Here is a 23,684-nt window from a genome sequence, read left to right on the forward strand (position 1 = left end):
GAAATTATATTTCAATCTTACATGCAAAACAAACAAATATCCTCTATATATCTAATAATATAAACGTCACGACTATCCAATGAAAAGCGACGTTGAAATCATTTTTTGTCATTTATTTTATAAACAGAAATAACAATTTCAAAAAAAATCCAAAATATGCTTGTTTTGTGTTAGTATTATTCATACGATGCTACGGCGGTGTATTTAAGGGTCGTTTTGCACATATTTGTGCGTGTGTTTAAACCAAAATTAGGCAAAAGTGGCGTCCCCTCGTCAACCTGTACAGAAATGTTTGCATAATTGGCAATGTATTACATCGTGTGCGTGTAATAAGTTGGAAGAGTAAATATGTGGGCTCCAGTCTCACGAGGTGTTTCCCGTAAAACACGAAAACATAAAACAAAATAAACTTGAATAAATATAACTTACTGACAACAGCAAACGGCCGTATTTTATCCACCGCTTCTGCGACGAATACTCCACCGCAACTGTGATGGATCCACCGCTTCTGCGAAAGCCGCCAGTGTGATAAGAGAACTCTCCGATAGTGTTAGAATAATATATAATAATTCATATTGGTTATTCATTTTCAATATCTATATACAAAATTCATATATGTTATTCACTTGCATATTTGTGAACTGGTGAACACCAAAAGTTAATATATTACTCGTAGATGCGCCACTCGTGAAATATACCTTGTGGTGCTCACTCGGTGAAATATATTCCGATCTTACACTAAACTAAACAACTTTTATTTATATACAAAGAAACGTTTAAAAAGACATTTTAACCCAATACTAAACGAAAAGCCGCCAACGTGACGTCATTTACTTCATTAATTTAAGTTGGTACGCTGGTATATCACTGAAACAACGTAATGGGCTAAAATTTAAAACAGTGAAAAAAAATCAAATTGATATTTTCACTGTTTTAAACAATGAAATATCAGTTTTATATTTTACTGATATATTTCTTTAAACCACCGAAAAGCATGTAATAATTATTCGTTTACAATATCCTTCTATAAAATTCATAGACAAAATTAATACACACATTTCATACACAATATCCCTATACATGTACATTATTTATTCACAGTTTTCTTTGACAATCTTTATTTACAATATAAAATAATAAATATTTATTCACAAAATTTATTTTCAATATTCATTTTCAATATACATTCACATTTTTCATTTTCAATATATCCTTTCACTCACAATATTCATTTACAATATTCATTTTCAATATCTATTCACAATATTCATTCACAAAATCACAATGTTCATTTTCAATAATTTTTATGGAAACACAATGTTCACTTACAATAAATCAATATAATATTATTGTTAACCAAATATATCATGATAATTATCATAAATGTGATATGTTTAATTAGATTGAAGTTTCTGATAATAATTTTCTAATAGAAATCTATGATATTATGTCTCATACTAAAGTAACCGAAAATCAATCAACTAGCTCGATGACTTCTAATCCAGTTACCTCTCTGGCATGGGTTCGATCCCCGGGAGATGCTTTGGTAGTTTAGCGCGGAGGAAGGTAGTCTAGTACTGGTTTAACTCTCCAGGAACGATGGTTAGGAAACTACCCGCCTATATGACTGAAATACTGTTGGGAAAAGGCGTAAAAATGAAACAAACAAACAAACAAAAACTAGCTATTTTTTTAACTCTTACAAAACGTTAAATTTCGAACCAGCTTCAAAGATTTGGAAAATAATTGTTTTAGGTTTTTGACATTTAATCTAACTTCTTTGTTTATTGGATTTTGTGGTTTGCACTTCTTACAGACATGATTGCTATACCAAGCTTTATATCTGGTGCTATGGAACACTGGGGTTTGATTGGGTTCCGTGAGGTAAACATGCTGTATGATGAAACACAAGCGTCCGCCGCTAACAAACAACGTGTCGCTGTGGTAGTCGCACATGAAATTGCTCACATGGTCCGTATATTAAGCAACACTTAAACTTTAAATTTATTTTTATAGCTATAAACATTTTTATTTTAGTTGGATTGTTATAAATGCTTACACTGTGTCGCGTGGCCAGCCTCTTGAATTAACCAGTTTCATAATATTATGTGGAAACATGATTTATGATTGCAGTACAGATCGAACTCATAACCGCCAGACACCTTAACTAAAAGGCTTACAGCTTCCTTTTAACATTTTATTAAAGACTACATTTGCTAAAAATACCATTTATTTTATAAACTACCAGCATATAAAGAACAATTTAATTACATTTTTTGCTGTTGCTGTTTTTTTATTATTATTATTCTTAAACAAATTGAAGGTTTGTGCTTTTATAAGTAATTCTTGTCATGTTTACATTTTAAAGAAGTAGGCTTTGTTTTAAATGTATATGTTATATATAAAGAAGAAGACTTTGTTTTAAATGTATATGTTATATATAAAGAAGTAGATTTTGTTTTAAATGTATATGTTATATATAAAGAAGAAGACTTTGTTTTAAATGTATATGTTATATATAAAGAAGTAGATTTTGTTTTAAATGTATATGTTATATATAAAGAAGAAGACTTAGTTTTAAATGTATATGTTATATATCAGTGGTTTGGAAACATAGTAACAATGGATTGGTGGGATGATTTATGGCTGAATGAAGGGTTTGCAAGTTTTGTGGAATATATTGGTGTTGATGAGACTGAACCAGACTGGGAAATGGTAATAAATTGTTCAAATCATTCGCTTGATTCATAATCCTTACCCTCCTGCATTTATGTAATGAACAACACATTAAAAAATCAGGGATCTAAATATTTCACAAATTCTGAGCTACCAACATAATAGCTTGGTCAGCGGATTTCATGCTATTCACTTTCGGCTCCAGCAGGTTAAAAAATTTAAATTGTTCAACATATTTTTTATTTACACTTTAAAATATGAATATTTGTTTAAATGAAACTTTGTTTGTTTTATTTTGCCACAAACTAGTTTATAGAAATATTTTCTGAACTCATGTTATTTCAAATCTTCAAATGATTCTTATGTAAGCATTTCTTTCTGAACCCTTTTTAGTGAACCCCCAATTCTGTTTTATGTATGTAATTGTAATGTTTTGTCAATCATGCAGTCATATCGTTAACATATAGATCAGATGGTAGTTGATGTAATGCTTTGTTAATCACGAAGTCATATCGTTAACAGATAGATCATATAGTAGTTGATGTAATGCCTTGTTAATCACAAAGTCATATCGTTAACAGGTGGATCAGATAGTAGTTGATGTAATGCTTTGTTAATCACGAAGTCATATCGTTAACAGGTGGATCATATAGTAGTTGATGTAATGCCTTGTTAATCACGAAGTCATATCGTTAACAGGTGGATCAGATAGTAGTTGATGTAATGCTTTGTTAATCACGAAGTCATATCATTAACAGATAGATCAGATGGTAGTTGATGTAATGCTTTGTTAATCACGAAGTCATATCGTTAACAGATAGATCAGATTGTAGTTGATGTAATGCTTTGTTAATCACGAAGTCATATCGTTTACAGGTGGATCAGATGGTAGTTGATGTAATGCTATGTTAATCACGAAATCATATCGGTAACAGATATAGCAGATGAAAGTTGACGTAATGCTTTGTAACAGATAGATCACATAGTAGATGTTGTAATGTTTTGTTACTCACGAAGTCATATCGTTAACAGATGGTAGTTGATGTAATGCTTTGTTAATCACGAAGTCATATCGGTAACAGGTGGATCAGATGGTAGTTGACGTAATGCTTTGTTAATAACGAAGTCATATCGTTAACAGGTGGATCAGATGGTAGTTGATGAAATGCTTTGTTAATCACGAAGTCATATCGGTAACAGATAGATCAAATGGTAGTTGTTGTAAGGCTTTGTTAATCACGAAGTCATATCGTTAACAAATGGATTAGATGGAAGTTGATGTAATGCCTTGTTAATCACGAAGTCACATCGTTTACAGATATATCAGATGGTTGTTGATGTAATGCTTTGTTAATCACGAAGTCATATCGTTAACAGATATATCAGATGGTTGTTGATGTAATGCTTTGTTAATCACGAAGTCATATCGTTAACAGGTGGATAAGACGGTAGTCGATGTAATGCTTTGTTAATCACGAAGGCATATCGTTAACAATGAATCAGATGGTAGTTGTTGTAATGCTTTGTTAATTACGAAGTCAAATCGGTAAAAGGTAGATCAGATGGTAGTTGATGTAATGCTTTCTTAATCACGAAGTCAATTCGTTAACAGATAGATCACATAGTAGATGTTGTAATGTTTTGTTACTTACGAAGTCATATCATTAACAGATGGATCAGCTTGTAGTTGATGTAATGCTTTGTTAATTTCGAAATCATATCGTTAACAGATAGATCAGATGGTAGTTGATGTAATGCTTTGTTTATCACCAAGTTATATCGTTAACAGGTGGATCAGACAGTAGTTGTTGTAATGCTTTGTTAATCACGAAGTCATATCGTTAACAGGTGGATCAGACAGTAGTTGATGTAATGCTTTGTTAATCACCAAGTTATATCGTTAACAGATGGATCAGATGGTAGTTGTTATGCTTTGTTAATCACGAAGTCATATCGGTAACAGGTAGATCAGATGGTAGTTGATGTAATGCCTTGTTAATCATAAAGTCATATCGTTAACAGGTGGATCAGATAGTAGTTCTTAAAATGCTTTGTTAATTACGAAGGCATATCGTGAACAGATAGATCAGATGGTAGCTGATGTAATGCTTTGTTAGTCACGAAGTCATATCGGTAACAGGTAGATCAGATGGTAGTTTATGTAGTGCTTTGTTAATCACAAAGTCATATCGGTAACATGTGGATCAGATGGTAGTTGATGTAATGCTTTGTTAATCACGAAGTCATATTGTTAACAGATGGATCAGATGGTAGTTGTTGTAATGCTTTGTTAATCACAAAGTCATATCGGTAACATGTGGATCAGATGGTAGTTGATGTAATGCTTTGTTAATCACGAAGTCATATCGTTAACAGATGCATCAGTTTGTAGTTGATGTAATGCTTTGTTAATAACAAAGTCATATCGTAAACAGATAGATCAGATGGTAGTTGTTGTAATGCTTTGTAAATCACGAAGTCATATCGGTAACAGATAGATCAGATTGTAGATATTGTAATGCTTTGTTAATCACGAAGTCATATCGTTAACAGGTGGATCAGATAGTAGATGTTATAATGCTTTGTAAATCACGAAGTCATATCGTTAACAGGTGGATCAGATGGTAGTTGATGTAATGCTTTGTTAATCACGAAGTCATATCGTTTACAAATAAATCAGATTGTAGATATTGTAATGCTTTGTTAGTCACGAAGTCATATCGTTAACAAGTGGATCAGATAGTAGTTGATGTAATGCTTTGTTAATCACGAAGGCATATCGTTAACAATGAATCAGATGGTAGTTGTTGTAATGCTTTGTTAATCACGAAGTCATATCGTTAACAAATGGATCAGATGGTAGTTGTTGTAATGCTTTGTTAATCACGAAGTCATATCGTTAACAGGTAGATCAGATAGTAGTTGATGTAATGCCTTGTTAATCACGAAGTCACATCGTTAACAGATATATCAGATGGTAGTTGTTGTAATGCTTTGTTAATCACGAAGTCATATCGTTAACAGGTAGATCAGATAGTAGTTCTTGTAATGCTTTGTTAATCACGAAATCATATCGTTAACAGATGAATCAGATAGTTGTTGATGTAATGCTTTGTTAATCAGGAAGTCATATCGTTAACAGATAGATCAGATTGTAGTTGATGTAATGCTTTGTTAATTACGAAATCATATCGGTAACAGATAGATCAGATGGTAGTTGATGTAATGCTATGTTAATCACGAAATCATATCGGTAACAGGTAGATCAGATGGTAGTTGATGTAATGTTTTGTTAATTACGAAATCATATCGGTAACAGGTAGATCAGATGGTAGTTGATGTAATGTTTTGTTAATTACGAAATCATATCGGTAACAGATCGATTAGATGGTAGTTGATGAAATGCTTTGTTAATTACGAAATCATATTGTTAACAGATCAGATGGTAGTTGATGTAATGCTTTGTTAATTACGAAATCATATCGTTAACAGATGGATCAGATGGTAGTTGATGATGTCAAGCCTGTCATGGTTACAGACGCTGGAGTCAACTCACATCCTATTGTAGTACCAGTCAGCCATCCTAACCAGATCACTGAAGTTTTCGATGCCATTTCTTACAGCAAGGTCAAATACATGTGTATAAACTTACCGCGTGAAACGTTCAACCATTTACTTGTTTATCTAATCTATACTCGACTTCTCTTTCCTTCATATCAGTGAAGACTTCCAGATTCTGTGATCGAACATACATCCAATGTTTTCAGATTCTTGTGCATTAAGTTCGGCACTGTTCAGTGTTTTTTTTACTTGGATTTCATATGCATATTTAGTTTTTTATATAACTGAATTACTGATGTTTGTTAATAGAATTGCAACACATCATTTACAAGGATTAGTTTTGGTGTTTAGGTTTAGTTCGTTTCTTCATGTATTTATTGACAAATAATGGATATGTTTTACAGACAACATTTATTTCATTCCTCAGAGTTCATGTGTGCCCAAGACGTCACAGATTTATGTTTTTCATTAAGCGTTGTATCTCTGTATATTTTAATCTCTTCTTAACTTTTCAGGGGGCATCGATTCTCCGAATGTTACAAGAGATGATGGGGAGCGGGGTGTTTTTTGATGGTATATCAACATATTTGAAGAAGTACGAATGGTCAACAGCCACTACTAATGACCTCTGGGACGACCTCGGACAGGTTAGCAAATGCTTATCTGTAACTATCTGTAAAGTCATTAGACAATGTTTAGGGTTTCCCGTTCCATAACATATTTATGTAACCCTTTTTGATAGGTTTACATAATGTTGTATAGTTTTTATGCGTGTAAACTTTATTTTTATCATATGTTTAACTACAGAAAGTAATAGAAACTATATGAATCGTTAAAGATAGAACAACAAAATGATCAGAGCAATAACAAAATATTATTTTCAAATTTGGACATGAATGTTACATGCGGAATAAAAGTATGGAAGAAATTACGCGATTCATGTACCTTTATAAGCTTTATACGCCTGTTTGACCTGGTAAGAGCTGTAAGTAGGTTGGTGGTGTAAATGCCACGTTATAAGATGTTCAACCGTTTTTCAACCCGCCACGTGCAGACTTCGCTACTAGATAAGTTTTTGTTAAGAAAAGAACATTATCTCTAAATTATTAGGTGCCCGTGGCTGGATACAGTGTGAAGGAGGTCATGGACACATGGACCTTACAGATGGGTTTACCTTATATAAACGTGACCTATGTAAATAGTGGTAGCAAAACACGTGTCACAGCGTCTCAAAAACGTTTCCTGGCAGATAAAAACATGAACTACGACGAAAATGAGTCTCCTTTTAGGTAATTTGAAATATAAATAGTGTATAAGTTTGTTTTCAATATTGTTTTGTTATACTTGGTTTTCATTAACGTTGAACAAAAACATACATAAGAACCCAAGGTCGCTCCCTACCGGTCGCTTCCTTTTAGGTTATTAATTGTTAAATTCACTTTATAAACACTAACATGTACGTATTTCATTCCATGGTACGGTTTCTATTTGTAAAAGAACTAATAATAACAGCTCATATCTGAGTATTTTCTGATTCCTTTATTAAATCAAATCATGAGAATGCAATAAAAGGGTACAGATTACATTAAATGAGTACTTCTGATTTTTCTTTTATTTTAATCATCGCTGGTGTGTGCATTAGGCTGCTATCAGAGAGCTCCAACGAAGCCAATCTGTACTTTAACCTCCATTTCTTTGTCTGGGTATCTTCTACATGTTGCCTTTGCTTTTCACATTTTCCTTCTCCCTATTGGGTGTACACCTCGTGACAACTTTGGGGATGACTGTCTTTTCCATCTGCAGTACATGACCAGTCTAACAATGCATTCTGCATTTTATCTATTTTGAAAGTGTACTAATATGTACTAATATGTTTTGTTAATTGTTAACAGATATAAATGGTTTGTACAGCTGGATTATATAGACAATGGTGAATATAAAATAAAGTGGATCACAAAAGATGACGATTCTGGTAAATATTCATTTTCTTTTATCACAGAGCTATTATATAAGTCTCTGCTTTTACATCTTAAAAATCATTATTTGTAGGTGTAGGTAACCACAGGCATTTTATATCTTGTAATATTGATAGGAAAGTTTTTAAGTATCAATCAATGGTTAATATTTTGTATATTTTCGATGTACATAACTTTAGGTATTTTCATATCCTCTGACATTTGTAGATAAAGGGAGGAACCCCTTGGGTTTTTCCTATCACATTTTAAGTCAAATCTTCAAAAGCTTCTAGATTTACATTTTCATGATAATGACGATGCTATTTCATGATGATTTTATGCGTTAGTTGTAGTTATACTCGTATTCTTAATACATTGCAATTCATCGTTTTCCCAACATATACAAATGTATGTATTAATTTAGTTTCATTTGATGTGAACACTGACATGAGCCAAGGGAACGCTTTAATCAAGTTCAATGTGAATGACACCGGTTTCTACAGAGTGAACTATCCCCCGGATGTTTGGAGAAGAATAGCAGACGCTCTGGAATCTCAAGGACCAGCAGCTGTGTGTATAGTTTATCATTGATTGCTTTTTTAGAGACAAAAACAAACAAAACACCAAAGAATCAATTTACATGTTGAGAAACATATTTACATGTTGAGAAAATATAGACATTGTGACGAAAAACAATTCATCTGCTGAATTTCTTAAATGGACATGTGCAGTATGCATGTTATCCATATAAAGGGACGAACTTTAAAGTTAATCAGCTAACAGTATAGAGCCTGGTCAGACTTCACGGATGTGCAAGATGGCGTGGCTCCATATTTTGGCAAAGGTTACACTTTTTGGTCAGCATGGTGAGGGCTAATGTACATCAAAGATTAATAATAATGATTCTCTCATCTTCTAGTAATCGATGTAATTATTAACGATTTCCAATGTACAATTCAGTTCATCTCACGTGCCATCAACTTATAACTCGAGCTTTTTTACAATATCATACTTTATGTTAAACAGAAGATTATATAGCACAATCTTAAAGAAATTAAAAACTAATGAAAGATGAACTTGAAAGACAGCAGTGGACCTGTTTTGTGCATTATTTATCCTTCTCTTTCATATTCTCTAACCTTCAGATTTCTACAACGGATCTTTTCTGTCATAAAAGTTATACTTGAGATACCGTCTTATTTTTTTTCTTCAGATACCTTACCCTGCTGATAGGACAGGTCTTGTAGACGATGCGTTCAATCTAGCTCGTGCTGGATATATCAGTTATGAATTAGCGTTAGAAATGACCAAGTATTTGGACAAGGAGTACCATCATTTACCATGGGACTCCGCTTACAGTGGTATAACATATATAAAAGATATGTTCATCACCAGCGGACATTTTGACTCTCTAAGGGTATGTATACAAAGAACAAATGCACAAAAAATGAATAGTAAGTCGTCAAATTTTGTACTGAATGTAAGCTGGATCATTTCCGTTTATTCTGATCCAGAAGTTGCTTCATGAAGTTTGAAATAGGCAATTTATATTGTCTGATAGTTTCTGATTATTCTTATGCATCTAAAACTTGCTGGTCTCTTTTAGAAATATTTTGCAAAGAAAGTACGTCCAGTGATGGATCGGCTTACATGGGAAGATGGTGATTCACATCTTGACAAGTGAGTTTATATACTATTTAACCCTCTAACAGTCTATAGTTAGTTAAACGATTTAAATAAAAAAAGCCAGAAAGTGAAGTTTGGCCTCGTTGTAGATTGTGGCACGAATCTGCTATAATTGTGACAAACGCTCAGGGGGTTAAATTTGAAATGTTTTTTTTTAGTTTTCTTGTTCGAAATGTTTTCTTTTTGTTGCTTATCTATATTAAACAATGCCGAGTTCCAGTATTTCTGATTTAATCGGGCCAATCATTTTTCACTTAAATAACTTTAATGTTTGTTTTGTACAGTTTAGATCAAAGGCTTGACTGTTAAACGTTTATATTTTTGAATAAATGGAATGGTATGAGTTTTAAAATGTATGTATCGATACAATGTAAAATGTTTTCTAATTTCAGATTAATGCGATCTAATATAATACAACTAGCGTGTGAATTTGCAGATACATATTGTCTTGGAAATGCAACTATGAAGTTTAGAGGATGGATTGACAATGGCGAATTGTATGTCAATCTATAATTTGAGATTTTGTTTCAATATTTAATCTTCATATTGGTATATTACAACGATCGGTTCAAATGGAAACATTTGTTAAAATGTAACCTTTAAGGCTTTCGGACCTCAGTTGAGTTCTCCTTATATGATAAGAGGCTGAACGGGTAGTGGGAGAAAAACCAAATGCAAGAGAAACTTAAATCAATATATTTATCATCATCTTTAATGGTTTCATTTCTTTTCATATCCGAGTAAACCATTTGTTTTCTATATTTCAGCATATCTCCTAATATAAGGACATACGTATACAAGTACGGCATGAGTTCAGAGGGTACAGAATCAGACTGGAACTTTATGTGGAACAAATATTTACAGGAAACTGTACCTCAGGAAAAGATCAAACTGCTGTATGGTCTAGCCAATACCAAACATGTCTGGCTACTAAACAGGTTAGAATTTTTTTTTTATAAAGAACAAGAGTGTCACTTTATCAAAGAATATCCGTCACAGATACTCAGTCCTACCAGACTGAATATTTACAATAAAATCGCACAATTTATGATGACGAGATATTTACAAAGAAACCTAAATTCTGTACACATCACTATACCTCTCTATGTTTTCCTCACTCACCAATATTGCACACCTCTAATTTGTTAATACCTGCTCAAATGAAAATTTGATTGGCATCATTTGTACATTACAGATACCTTGAATTCAGCAAAAATACGACGATGATTGGCTCACAGGATTTCTTCACGGTTGTCACGTATATTTCGAGGAATCCAGTTGGAAATCCACTAGCATGGAACTGGGTCAGAGCTAATTATGACTATATTGTGAATAGGTAAGAATGTTCGAAACATGTGACCCTGGTTCATATAGATATGGCGATGTCATGCGGCCGTTCGTTCGACCGTCTGTCAAACTTTTGTATAAGCATAAAACTGAAACTATTTGAGTCATTAATTTAAAATTCATTTGAAGTTACAACTCATTGAAGACACGTGCATTGTCGAAAGAACCATAACCCTCTAGTTATTGCCCCGGCATTTCAACTTAAACATATACATAGATCTCATTAGGGAAAAGTGCAATGCTTAGAACCATAACACTCTTTTTCATAATTGTGACCCCTTGTTGTCGTCATACTTAATTTTTGTAAGTGGGGCACAGTTCAAAAGGTATTAACTTGAACCTTCATAGATTGATAGATCACATATAGCCAGAAATGTTGCAGTGCTTAAAAACAGAACATTTTCCATAATTATGAAGTAATTGCTCTTTGTATTTTTCATACTGAACTGAAAAAGGGATGTAGCAACTTGAAGCTTCATATCAATGAGGAAATTTGAATTGTTTAAGGACCATAACTGTCTTTTGTATTTTTTTAAATAATTGTCCTTTGTAATTTTTTCTTGTTTATTTTTTTGGTTAGGAGCATAGCTAAAAAAATATCTAAAACAATCATATCCTTTTCTTTTTCTGTTCTCTTTTCTGTAAATCTAGCCTAACCTGTAATCCTGTTATTTAACATAATCAAATTTCTATCAATCCTGAATATTTTACTTGTAGAATGATGATAATGTCAGTGTATGCACATGCTGATCGTGGTTAGTCTCTTTCTAGCTCCTGTCAGCGATAAAATATTGAGAAACCTGTCCCTCCATGATCGCACATTTTGATAGCCAAAGGAAATTATCTTTATTCATGCATATCACTGTACTACTTCCCATCACGCCTAATAATTACATATTTAGTGTTTTCTCAACTGATAATCGAAGCAAACACAATATTATGTACCTTACTCCCCACTTGCACTTTCACCAGACATTTTATGCTTGCTCTTTCAGTCTCTGATTATGTCTGTTGGGTATTGTGCCATATAGACAGAGCAACATCCATCTAAACCCAGGTCCAGAGATTCAACATCCACTAGTTTTATTTCTTTATTTCTTTCGTTTATATCTAATACAATGTCAGAAATATCAGTATTAATTGAGAACAAGAATAAGGATAAGATAACGACAAGATAAACAACTTGGGAGCTGAGTTTGGTATGTTTGAAGTCCTTGCTTTTAGTGAAACGTGGCTCAACTCTTAACATACCTTGTAATGAAATAATACTCAAAAACTTTCATGGGCCGATAGGACAGAGAATTGTTATGGTGATGTCAGTTTTAATTAAAAAAAAATACTTTACACTACGTTAGAAGGTTTGATCTTGAAAATAGAAGTTTTTAAACACCGACTGGAATCAGTTGAAAACTGATGAAATCAACAGCTACATTTCCTATTTTAGTAACAAACTCCTAGAGCTATCTAAATCGGTCATCCTAACGAGACAAGTAACTGTTAAGCCAAACGATGTGCCACGGGTTATAACAGATATAAAGAAACTAATACACTAGCAAAACAAATAAAGCACAAAAGGCGCTGAATTTGTTTGGGTCTTAGAATGTCAGGAAGGTGAAGGTTGTGAGAATATAATCCAATTTGTTTTTGTATAGTGCCACCAATGCTGTTTCTAGTGTTATAAATGTAGTAAATTGGCTATAAGGCTAATTGCAACACTGATATTCAATGTTTATTTGGCTTAAACAATTTATAATAAAAAAAACGAACAAAAAAAACACAAAAAAATATGAGTTGCCTTAACTGGGATTTAAACTCCAGACTTCTGGCTTCCTAAAAGAGCGTGTAACCCCTCGACCACGGGGAAGTTATAAGATAACAACCTGTAGAAAACCACATTATTCTAGATTAAGGTTTGTTACCATATTAATTTCGAGATATTTTGTTCACGGTAAACCTGTTGTTTAACACTGATGTAAATAATCACGGACCTTAATATAAGCATTTATATCTGTAAAGAATTACACAATATTAGAAATCTTCGACCAATCGGGAACTATTTCCCCAGGAAGGCTTGAAAAATTAATGCGCCTGTCATTTGACAATCTTTACGCAGTGATCTCACCTTAATTTTTCGGCGTTAGTGTACTTATAAAGGGAAGTAACCGCTTCGTGGAGTTCGGACTTCTTTCGGTATTTGCAAATAAGCATATTAGGGTCTGAAATTTCGCTACTAATATTTGTTTGGTCTGACGACCCAAACAAATATAAACTACCATCACAAGAATTCATACCACTGGTACAAAATTCAGATTACTCCGTAATGAAGTACTCACACTTATATACACGCACGGTTAAACATACATAATTACTTCTTACAAATGACCGCCAGATTCTCTCACGTCAGACTCAACTATACATGACTGGTAAAAACTTGTCAAATCTTTCATCTGTCCGACTGACTGACAAAAAAAAAATTCGCTTATATTTTTATCAACAATGAAATACCTGTGTTTTTTACTTCCACCTACTGTAGGTGAAACTTCCAGGTTCAAACTACGCAATGCTACGAATATTCAGCTTATTTGAAAAACGATTATCTCCTTTTTTTAATCTAAATGTTTTCCTACCACCTGCCCTGATACAATGGAACGCCCTTCCTTAGTTAAACAAATTCACTTTCAAACCCATTTGAGACGAAAAAAGCTCTAAATGTCCCATATATTACCATGAAGGGGATCATACTGGACTTCGTACTGAATGTAGTTCTCTAAAAAAAACAAATATTTCTCTATCTCCTCTTTGTCATGGTGGCATAGAGGTAAGTAATCACACATTTTGCTTTGAATATCAACGCTATGCTGACAGAAGGGCGTGTTTTCTTTATATTATATCTACCATTTGTTCAGTAACTCTCTTAACTTTGTTAAATGGAGATCCAAAACTTAGTGATGACACAAACATATGACTGAAGCTGTTTATACCTACATCCGAGATTATCTCGTATTCACATCAACTGTTTGCGTCCTATTCAAACTGTCAGACTACCCGGATGAATCCGCATATTAGTTAGTTCTTCATTTATTTCTGAAAGTTTCTTTCCCCTGCCATGATTAGTCCCCTACTGGTTTAACCGGAAGGGACTTTAGGTTTACCATCCGTCTGTCCTTACGCCCGTCCGTCCGTCCACAAAACTGGATCCCGTGATAACATAAAAGTACTGAAATAATTTTTCTATGAAACTTGAAATATGAATAGATGGCAGGCTGGGGATTATGCACGCCTTTTTTCTTACTATGTTGAAAATTTGGTTATCACGGCAACAAATCGGCTTAAAATATTGCGAATATAACACAGAAACTGTGATAACGCAAAACGTATTGGAAACTTAAAGATCCTGTAACACAATTTCTTATGGTTTTAAATCATAAATTTGATGCTCAAATTAAAATTTATCAATATTGTAGGTTCCAAAAAACATTATTTATAAAGAATTTAACGTGTCATGTTAATAAAGGGAGGTAATAAAACATTTATTTTCTATAAAGTTTAAGTCAAATTTTACAATAAGAAATGAATACATATATTTTAATGATAACATATAATATCCACAAATATTTGCAGTACACATTTTACATATTCTTCGATGTTTGTAAATTGTTTTTTTTGCATAATTATGCACATATATATAATTTCACTTAGTGTGGTTTACCACTTTGATCACAACATACAGGATCTTTAATATACGGGTAGATGGCAGTCTGGACATCTTTTTTTTTTAATTATTATATTAAAAAAGAATTGGTTCCTATGGCAACAAATATACTTAAAATATAGCAAATATAACACTATTTGTGATAGCTCGAAAAGTACTGAAAATATTTTTATGACACTTGAAATATGGATATATTGCAGTATGGAGATTATGCACATCATAATAAGCTCAACTCTATATCGTATATTGAGAGCTGTCCTACTCATCCAGCGCCGGCGACTGCGTCAAGTTTTCTGATTAAAGTTTTTATGTAGTATTTACTTTAAACTAAAAATATATGTTTCTGATTATCAACCACATCATACGTGACAAGGTTCGCAACTCTAGCACCAAGAATTACCACCATGAACTTAGAATGTTCATGAAGAAATGTAATTTTTTATAAGTTCTTTATTTCTCAATGTATCTACTTCAAACTTCAAATATATGTCTTTATCATCACTCACACACATTTATGGTAAAGTTCATAATTCTAGCACCTATATTATTTGAATTATCATCATTGAACTAAAAATTTTCTTAAAGAAAATGTTGTTTGTTTTCTATAACTTCTTTCTTTCTTAAGGTATGTACTTCAAACTTCAAGCATAGGTTCCTTATTATCACTCAAATCATTCAGTGCCCTAGCTTGACTATTTCCAGAATCCCTCTGTCTGTCAGCCCGTCTGTCTGTCAGTCCCTAAAACTGTTTCCTGGGGTCACTTTTAAAGAAATTGGAACTTTTCCAACGAATTTACTTCTCAATTATCCCTATATATCAACTAAATCTAATTTTCAGTACAATTTGTAACTTTTTACTGTTTGAGAATTGACATATTTTCTTTTATCGTTCCGACAAAGGTTTGTATCTAAATATTCTTCTACCGATAAAAAAGTTTAATATAAAAAGAGTGAACGTTCCTGTCAAGAATATGTTATCATCAGATAAATATGTCGGCATAACTTGCTTGTGTTATGAGGCTTTACCTCCCTTTAACCGTAGTATTATAATTTTCAGATTCTCGTTGTATAATCGGTATTTAGGGCGACTTGTTCCGAGTATCATCAGCAAGTATAACACCCAGTTTAAGCTACAAGAGGTAAGTTTAACATAGTTTCCTGCAAATGATAGAAAATGTTCCAACTTCACAGACAGAGAATTCATATTAACCCGTAGTCTGCTGGAGGCAACAAATTCTACCAATATGACCAGTGCAGACTTACATCAGCCGCATGTATCTTGGTTTGCACTGTTCGCTATTTCCTCCATACATAATTTGAAATTTTCCCAAATAAAAGATTTTGTCTAGATTAAAAGATGGACAAGTATATAACATATTTATCATGGTAAAAGAAATGTAGAATATGAACGGGATAAAATGCTAACAAGTTTTCATTTCATTTTTTTAAGATTTTAAGATGAATAGATAGAAATAAATACAAGTATAAATGATACTATTGAAAGTTTATTTTTATATTTTATTGGTTTCATTCTCTCAGTCGATTGACTGATACATGTAAGACGGTGGTTCTACTGATGTTCGTAGTGGCTTTCCTCCATCAGCCACTCAATCAGTACTTGTGAACATTTTGAAGACTTGAAATTAAACCCGCATAAATAATATATTTAGGCTGACGAATTTTTTAACAAGTATCCGGATGCGGGTGCTGGATCTCGCGCCAGAATACAAGCAAGGGAGAGTATCCAAAACAACATCGACTGGATGACGAACAATGCAGACAATATCAAGAACTGGCTCCAGCAGCAAGTGTGACGTATGATCACGTGATCAACATACTTGTGACAAAACAAAATATTTAAATAGTGTGTGTATATAGGACTATGCATGTGTGTTTTAAAAAATAATACATTTTATAAAAAAAAAGGCCATTCATTTCAAAGTTTGAATGTAAACGTATTAACATGGTATATGAACACTAATATAGCCAATGGAAACTAAGCATTTTGATATTGATATGATTTGAATAATAATCATTAAACATGGTGTAATTCCGATGATGTAATTTACAGATTACCTTTATATATTTAGACAATAAAAATAACAATAATATATATATTGATATATTGATAAATATATATATATATATAAAGTGTATATCAGTGCTGTATTCATAATACATGTATCCATGTAAACTATTGAAGGTTGTTTTTTTCCTCTTTTATCTCCTAATCTGCACAATAGATTCAAGTTGTTTATAAAATTCTAATTTTACACATGTTTCTAATATGAAAGTTTCATAACAGGATAATAATGATAGTTTACCCCTAATTTGATACACCTTTTCGGGGATTTAAACTCACTGTTTATTGCATACCTGCGATACATTTCGTAATTTTAAAAGCAATAAGTTGGCCATGGATTCCGTCATGCTCGTGTTGTCCCAATCTATGCGCAGTTATTTTATTGTGATGAATGGATATTGCAGAATTGTGAAACTCCGTAATGGGTTTTCAAAGGCTTAAATGGAATTACGTGGATACTTTTCAGATATCTCCTGATAATTTCAATTTTAAGGAACAAATCGGAAGGGTCTAAATCACTCTTATATTTGTAACATTTTCACAGAAATCGATTAAGATGTCACTGGACTATTGATAAATGACATCGGGGATCAAAATTTGACATTATTTTGTTCGCAATAAATGGATAGAACGAATGGGGGATTATGGAAGGAACAATTTACGCTCCCTTGATGAAATGGTTTTCGAATCGTTCATTTTAAGGTGTTGTACCTAATGTTTGTCACTTGTTTCCTCGTTGCTGTCTACATAAATATATGTTTTGTGAAAAGCATAGAGAATGTATGCATCACCATTGGCTTAAGTAAAGATAAGCTGATTTAAAATGATATACAATTCGCCGTTTACCTGTCCGAATATTAGGTTGATTTTATTTTCAAATAAAAACGTATCTGACCATTTTTTGTCTCCTGATTAGTATTTAAAAACAACTATTTTATATGTATACATATATACGAAGTGTGTTATCGGTAATTTTGTACAATATCATACAACTGTAAAATTCCAATTATAAGAACTAAGTTGAAATTTTTCAGGCATTATAAATCAGAATTGTTACCAGACTCTATGAAAACAATGTATATGAAGTAAGACGACAGTGAAGTGGTCACCTAGTTTTTAGGGTCTGTCTCTCAACTAAAGTAACTTTCGGAACGATCCCTATGGGGGCCTCGACCGCTTTTTCTGATATGACGTCAGTACTTACAAATTCCAGAAAGCGAACTCTACAATGCTTTAAATACATTTAAAGTTTTATTCTCAATTGAGCTAAAATAAAAATAAAATGTTGTCTTTCCTTGAATTAATGTTATGAACGCAACATGAATATTCTGGTCGACATTTTTGAAAGCCATAATGTGATGTTATGCTGGAAGAGGCTACCAGGCAAGCTGTTATATATGTCCATAATTCTGTAATCCCCCTCTATTGACCATTTTATCACCATTCTATTGATGTATATTGTTCGTTTGCATTTGATTGTTCCTCACCTGTTATGTGTCCGAAATTCCAAAATTGTTTAATAGTCTATGTAGCAACACCGTCATTTATCCAATTTGAGCGGTCATGTGATGAAAGAGAGTGGAATTTTAAGGATTTGTAAGTTAAATTGTGGTCAGACAATCTCGTCTGATGTACATCTTAATCCTGCTTTTATCTTGGCGATTTATGAATAATGTATAGACATATATTCAAGTATTTTGTAGGATTTACTGTAAGTCGTGAGAATAATTCTTGCGTAAGAATAGCCCAGCTGTTTCATGTTAAACAGTGAAGTGATCTATCTAAACAAAGACTATTTAAGCCAAAATTGGACAGATATAAGGCATAAAGACTAACTCGTAATTCCGGTAATTCTTGAGAAGAAGAAAATATTCATTTGATATGATAATGTCTCCTTAACAATGTATGATTTTTACAGATTCCTATCAAGTCTACAGTGCACTTGATTTATATATAAATACAATTATACTAAATCCTTTTCATGATTCGTAAGATAAAACGAAACATAATATATAAACATGTCTAGCAAATCAATCTATACAGCTATATATCATTAAATGCACTATATGTGCACGATGTTATTACATGTGCTCTTTGTAAGGTCACAAGAGATTTATCCGGTGACATGATACCCTAAATATGCTGAACATTCTGATATCGAAATATTCTTCTGGGAAAGATTTTTATGCAGACGACATTGGAAATATTGATGTTGACAATGGTCAAACATTTATAAACAAACTATTTAGATATTAACGAGGTTCAGTCATGATACTAGCTTTATTTTTATTGTGTGTATCATGAAAAAAGAATTACATTTTAAAACAAAAGATCTGGTAAGTTTAAACATTATAGTTTCCTAGATATATTTGAAATTGTGTCCGATAATGTGCTTGTTTTTTGGTATCTGAATGGTGTTTTTAAGGTAGCACAGGAAATTTAAAGATGGTTGAGATGACCCGTCCTAGTCAGCCCAAACCTACTGCTACCAAAGGTAACGTTGATACTGAAGAAAATCTAATTAAACAAGGATTAAAAAAACTAGCTAAATATACCGATATGTCATCGGGATCTGTTCATTACATTTACACAACAAATTAATACCTTTGTTATTCCCTGCGGTCTGGAGACCGCAGGGTATTGGTACGCGTTTAACTTTTGAGGCATGGAGGAGCACGTGACCTGTTTTCGGTACATGGAGGAGCATGTGATCTGTAAACCGTACATGATTGGTTAATTGACCTTTTCGAAAACCTAGCTAAATACCGTTTGCCGGTACGTTACGGATTTAAGTCCGAATTACAGCTTATCAAGAACAAAAAACTATTACGTGATATTTCTAATTTTCTATAATTATTTTACCGTTTAAGGTGGAAAAATTTGAATGATGTGTTTGAAAATTATCAATATTTCTTTAATATATATCTCAAATTTTACAAACAATGAATTGTTTATACTGAAAATTCACAGAATTAAAATATTCGTAGGGGCATCTGCCATAATAAATAGAGATATTTTCTGCGTAAACTTGTGTGTTTACGTTATCTATTTTTTGCTCGGAATTATTCATAAAATGGTAGGCATATTTAATCATTTTCTTAAAAAGAAATAATTGTTTTATGTTCGACCTTCTCCGGTCTTCAACGGTCACCAGTTTCCAAAGACCTTATTCTATATTGGTCGTTTATTCAATTGTCAACTATATTCCTGATACAAACGTTTATTTATCCCCCCCCCCCTCCAAAAAAAATGAAAATAGTTTAATGAAATATCTTTATATCATTAAAATGTTCACCGCAGGAAACCATTTTACTTGTAACAGTATAATTATATTGGTTAAAGTATCACCGTATGGTGTGTGTAATAGTCCAAAACGATGTAAATTGTATTTAAAAATATCACTTATCATACAGCACCAACATCCACCAACTTTCTGCAACAGATACGAAGCCAAAAGATTATAGTTGGTGTTCGAATAGGGGAAAATATGCTTCCTCAAATACAATCCTTTAGATAAAAAAAATAAACCTTATATTGGCTTTATGCATTTTAATATTCTCATAATTTTTGTTCATATAGATGTTTTTATTAAACGATAAATCTACTACAATGTGTCAGCTTTTATTTAACTCAAGGGATACACGAGAGTTTTATCATTGCCTTAACCCCAGCTTATATATGTTCAATAAAAAGCGAGACAATCTCGCTCGTGGTATTTCCATAAACGTGTCAATTGCTGGGTAATTAATGTTGTTAAATCTTACCTACTGTCCTCCAGCTATTGATCAGCGTGTCAGTTGACAATGTGTGTTTATAATGTACGAGGAGAAGCGCCAACAGCACCGTATATCCAGGATTGAACTTTTGATCCGCCGTACATCCCCGATATCCGGGTAGCTTAGCCGTGCTCGTATTCAGTGAAGGAATGTGTATATTTATCAATTTCTCTGGCAAGAAATTTCATCTGAATAAACAGATGCGCCATGATAGATTGTGTTTTAAACAGATTTCACGAGTAATGACGCGAACCTTGGCTTCATACAATGTCACAAAATGGTTTATTGTGGGTCTTATTTCCTTTTTGTTCAGTTTTAATTTTGTTTGGAATGGTTTTGAAATTAATCCAATGAGTATGCGTTATACACGTCAATAAGAAATTATTTGGTACATTATTGCTTATAAGTATGTGTTTCAGTTGGGTATTTAATGCCACAAAATTTAATAAAGTAGTTTGAAACTTAATATATTATTTTGAATATTTTGACATCTTTCATACTGTCAAGCAGATTTTGTATTTCATAATATTCATAGCAACAAATTATCTAATTATATTTTGTTTTGCAATTCTTAAACACTTTTACAAAGGATGGCGTGATTTAATGAGACCAAATTTGCAAACGATATCTTTCGAATTATCTCTTCAGGTCGACATTGATATTTTATTTTAGTTTTTAGCATACCGATTATTCATAAGCATGACATTCTATTTCTGCACATGTTTGCAAATCTAAATGATTGTGTATGTAAATGGTTCGGACAGAATTAATCTCTCCTAAACGAAACATGATAGAAATATAATATCTCTTTTACTTCAATATAGTCCACAGATGACCTTACAAAATGAGCAAATGCACGCTGACTACAAGCAATCATATTGAGAGAATATACAAAAATCAAGTCATTTGTAATGGTAATCAGAATTGCAATACAAATATATATTTCTATTTATGACATGCTAGATAAATTACGATTTTCTATTCATGATGTGGTTATTGGCATTCGTTTGAAGAATTGTTGTCTGCAGCTGTGTTGTATGTCCAGTGTAAGTTAGGACTTACTTCTAAGAAAAAGAAACTTTTCTTGGATGCCTTAATACATAAGAATGTTATAAAGCATATACTGTAATATGTTTAAGTTGTGGTACAACATCATTTAAATATTCTTTATCTATAGAAATGACAGTATTTCACAGTTCAAATATGTTTTTATTTAGCGAGAAAGGTGCGCAATAGGCTTTTAATTATGATATTGCAGGTATAAATGAAACATTTCTTTTCTGTTTAATTAAGATGTGCACCAAAGGCTTTGAAGTGCACTTAAAATGCCTATTGGAACGCGATTTGTAAAATAAAATTCAAAATATGATAAGGTTGTATTTAATCTTAAGATCATTTGTGGACGGACGGATTTAGTCTGTCAGAGAAGGTCAAAGTCTCTGACATACAGATTCGTCTTCGAGATACATAGCCGAATAAACACACAAAATATCGTAACATTCAAACAGAATGACTCCGTAACTATAACATAGCAAGTATAAAGCTTTATTAATAATTCCACATTTGACAGATTTTGAAGTTTCAAATTTCCTGCCCTGAATTTTATTGATTTAGAGATAAAGCTATTAAGTAATGGCATTAAATTGTATACGTAGTTTGACAGTTTCCACTATCATCGTTTTTAAGTTTTTCAAAATCAAGAAATTATCTAGAAGTAGTTTGTACAAAAAAAGAAACAATTACAATTCGTATGCACGAAATATAAAAAAAGGCAAACACTCCAACGAGAGCCTTTTTTGATGTTTGAATAAATTGTGTGTGATAATTTTAGAATCAATCTTTATCTTTTAAGAAGTTATGGGATGAAATAACAGAGTTAAATATCTATAGAATTACTCGACAAGACCTGATGACTGTAATATTTCCCGGTTTAAGTAGAATATATGATGCTCTAGGGACTGTTCTAAACAAAACCTACCTCGAAATATAGAACTTCTGCATTTGATTGCGTCTTGCTTTAGCGCTAAATGTCATTCCTTGCGGACTGGAGCCTGTGCCATTAATTTTAGAGGCATGGAGGAGCACGTGACCTGTTTTCGGTACATGGAGGAGCACGTGATCTGTTAACCCCGTACATGATTGGTTTATTGACCTTTTTGAAAACTTAGCTAAACGCCGTTTTCCGGTACGTTACGGATTTAGCTCTGGAAAATAACACCCGATATTTCTATTTTTCTATCATTATTTTATCGTTTGAGGTGGAAAAACTTGAGGTGTTTGAAAATCATTTCAATGTTGCTTTAATATATATCTCAAATTTTACAAGAAATAAATTGTTTATATAATGAAAATGTATGAAATTAAAACATTCGTAGTGCATTTGTCATAATAATAGAAGATATTCTGCGTAAACTTATGTTTTTCACTTTATTTTTATTTCCTTTTTTGATCGGAATTATCCATACAATGATATTTAATCATTTTATTAAAAAGAAATAATTGTTATTTCACTTAAATACAAAGAAAATACCAAAAACATAGGATCGTTATTACACGCCATTTTTATGAATGATACAGACGGTCGACCTACTAATCGTCTGCTCCGGTCTCAGATGGTCACCGGTCTCCAATGACCTTTTCCTATTGATCGATTTTTGTCAACTATATTCTCGATACAAACGTTGTTTTTGTTGTTGTTGGTTTTTTTGTTGATTTTTTTTTAACAATTTTGAAAAGAGTTAAATAAATATCTTTAAATTATTAAAATTTTCCCCTGCAGAAAACCATTTTAACTTGTAATTATCTTGGAGCGAAAATAAGAAAATAAAAACTGACGTATCAGTATGAAATATACAGAGTGTTTTGAAAGGTACCTTGCTTTGTGCGGT

General features: G+C 32.5%; 1 protein-coding gene and 1 long non-coding RNA gene across 2 annotated transcripts in view; one reads left to right on the top strand and one right to left on the bottom strand.

Annotated features, from left to right (window-relative positions):
- The window catches only part of LOC132749484 (glutamyl aminopeptidase-like), a 29,594-nt gene extending 12,451 nt beyond the window's left edge, over positions 1 to 17,143 (top strand). Inside the window, exons 5-18 of the mRNA XM_060739233.1 lie at positions 1,817 to 1,971; positions 2,602 to 2,715; positions 6,169 to 6,303; positions 6,753 to 6,884; positions 7,348 to 7,526; positions 8,130 to 8,209; positions 8,617 to 8,762; positions 9,406 to 9,609; positions 9,799 to 9,872; positions 10,271 to 10,375; positions 10,646 to 10,816; positions 11,074 to 11,214; positions 15,995 to 16,076; positions 16,608 to 17,143. Coding sequence (XP_060595216.1) covers positions 1,817 to 1,971; positions 2,602 to 2,715; positions 6,169 to 6,303; positions 6,753 to 6,884; positions 7,348 to 7,526; positions 8,130 to 8,209; positions 8,617 to 8,762; positions 9,406 to 9,609; positions 9,799 to 9,872; positions 10,271 to 10,375; positions 10,646 to 10,816; positions 11,074 to 11,214; positions 15,995 to 16,076; positions 16,608 to 16,751 — 1,862 coding nt within the window. The 3' untranslated portion in view covers positions 16,752 to 17,143. The remainder of the gene's footprint in view (positions 1 to 1,816; positions 1,972 to 2,601; positions 2,716 to 6,168; positions 6,304 to 6,752; positions 6,885 to 7,347; positions 7,527 to 8,129; positions 8,210 to 8,616; positions 8,763 to 9,405; positions 9,610 to 9,798; positions 9,873 to 10,270; positions 10,376 to 10,645; positions 10,817 to 11,073; positions 11,215 to 15,994; positions 16,077 to 16,607) is intronic.
- LOC132749485 (uncharacterized) lies at positions 16,855 to 23,180 on the bottom strand. Its single transcript, XR_009628426.1, has 2 exons — positions 20,341 to 23,180; positions 16,855 to 19,636 (listed from the first exon to the last, which is right to left on the bottom strand). It is a non-coding gene; the product is annotated as an uncharacterized LOC132749485 (long non-coding RNA).
- Between the last annotated feature and the right edge of the window lie 504 nt (positions 23,181 to 23,684).

This window comes from Ruditapes philippinarum, unplaced genomic scaffold (genome assembly GCF_026571515.1).
Source record: "Ruditapes philippinarum isolate M1 unplaced genomic scaffold, ASM2657151v2 ctg575_1_1_1_1, whole genome shotgun sequence".
NCBI lineage: Eukaryota > Metazoa > Mollusca > Bivalvia > Venerida > Veneridae > Ruditapes > Ruditapes philippinarum.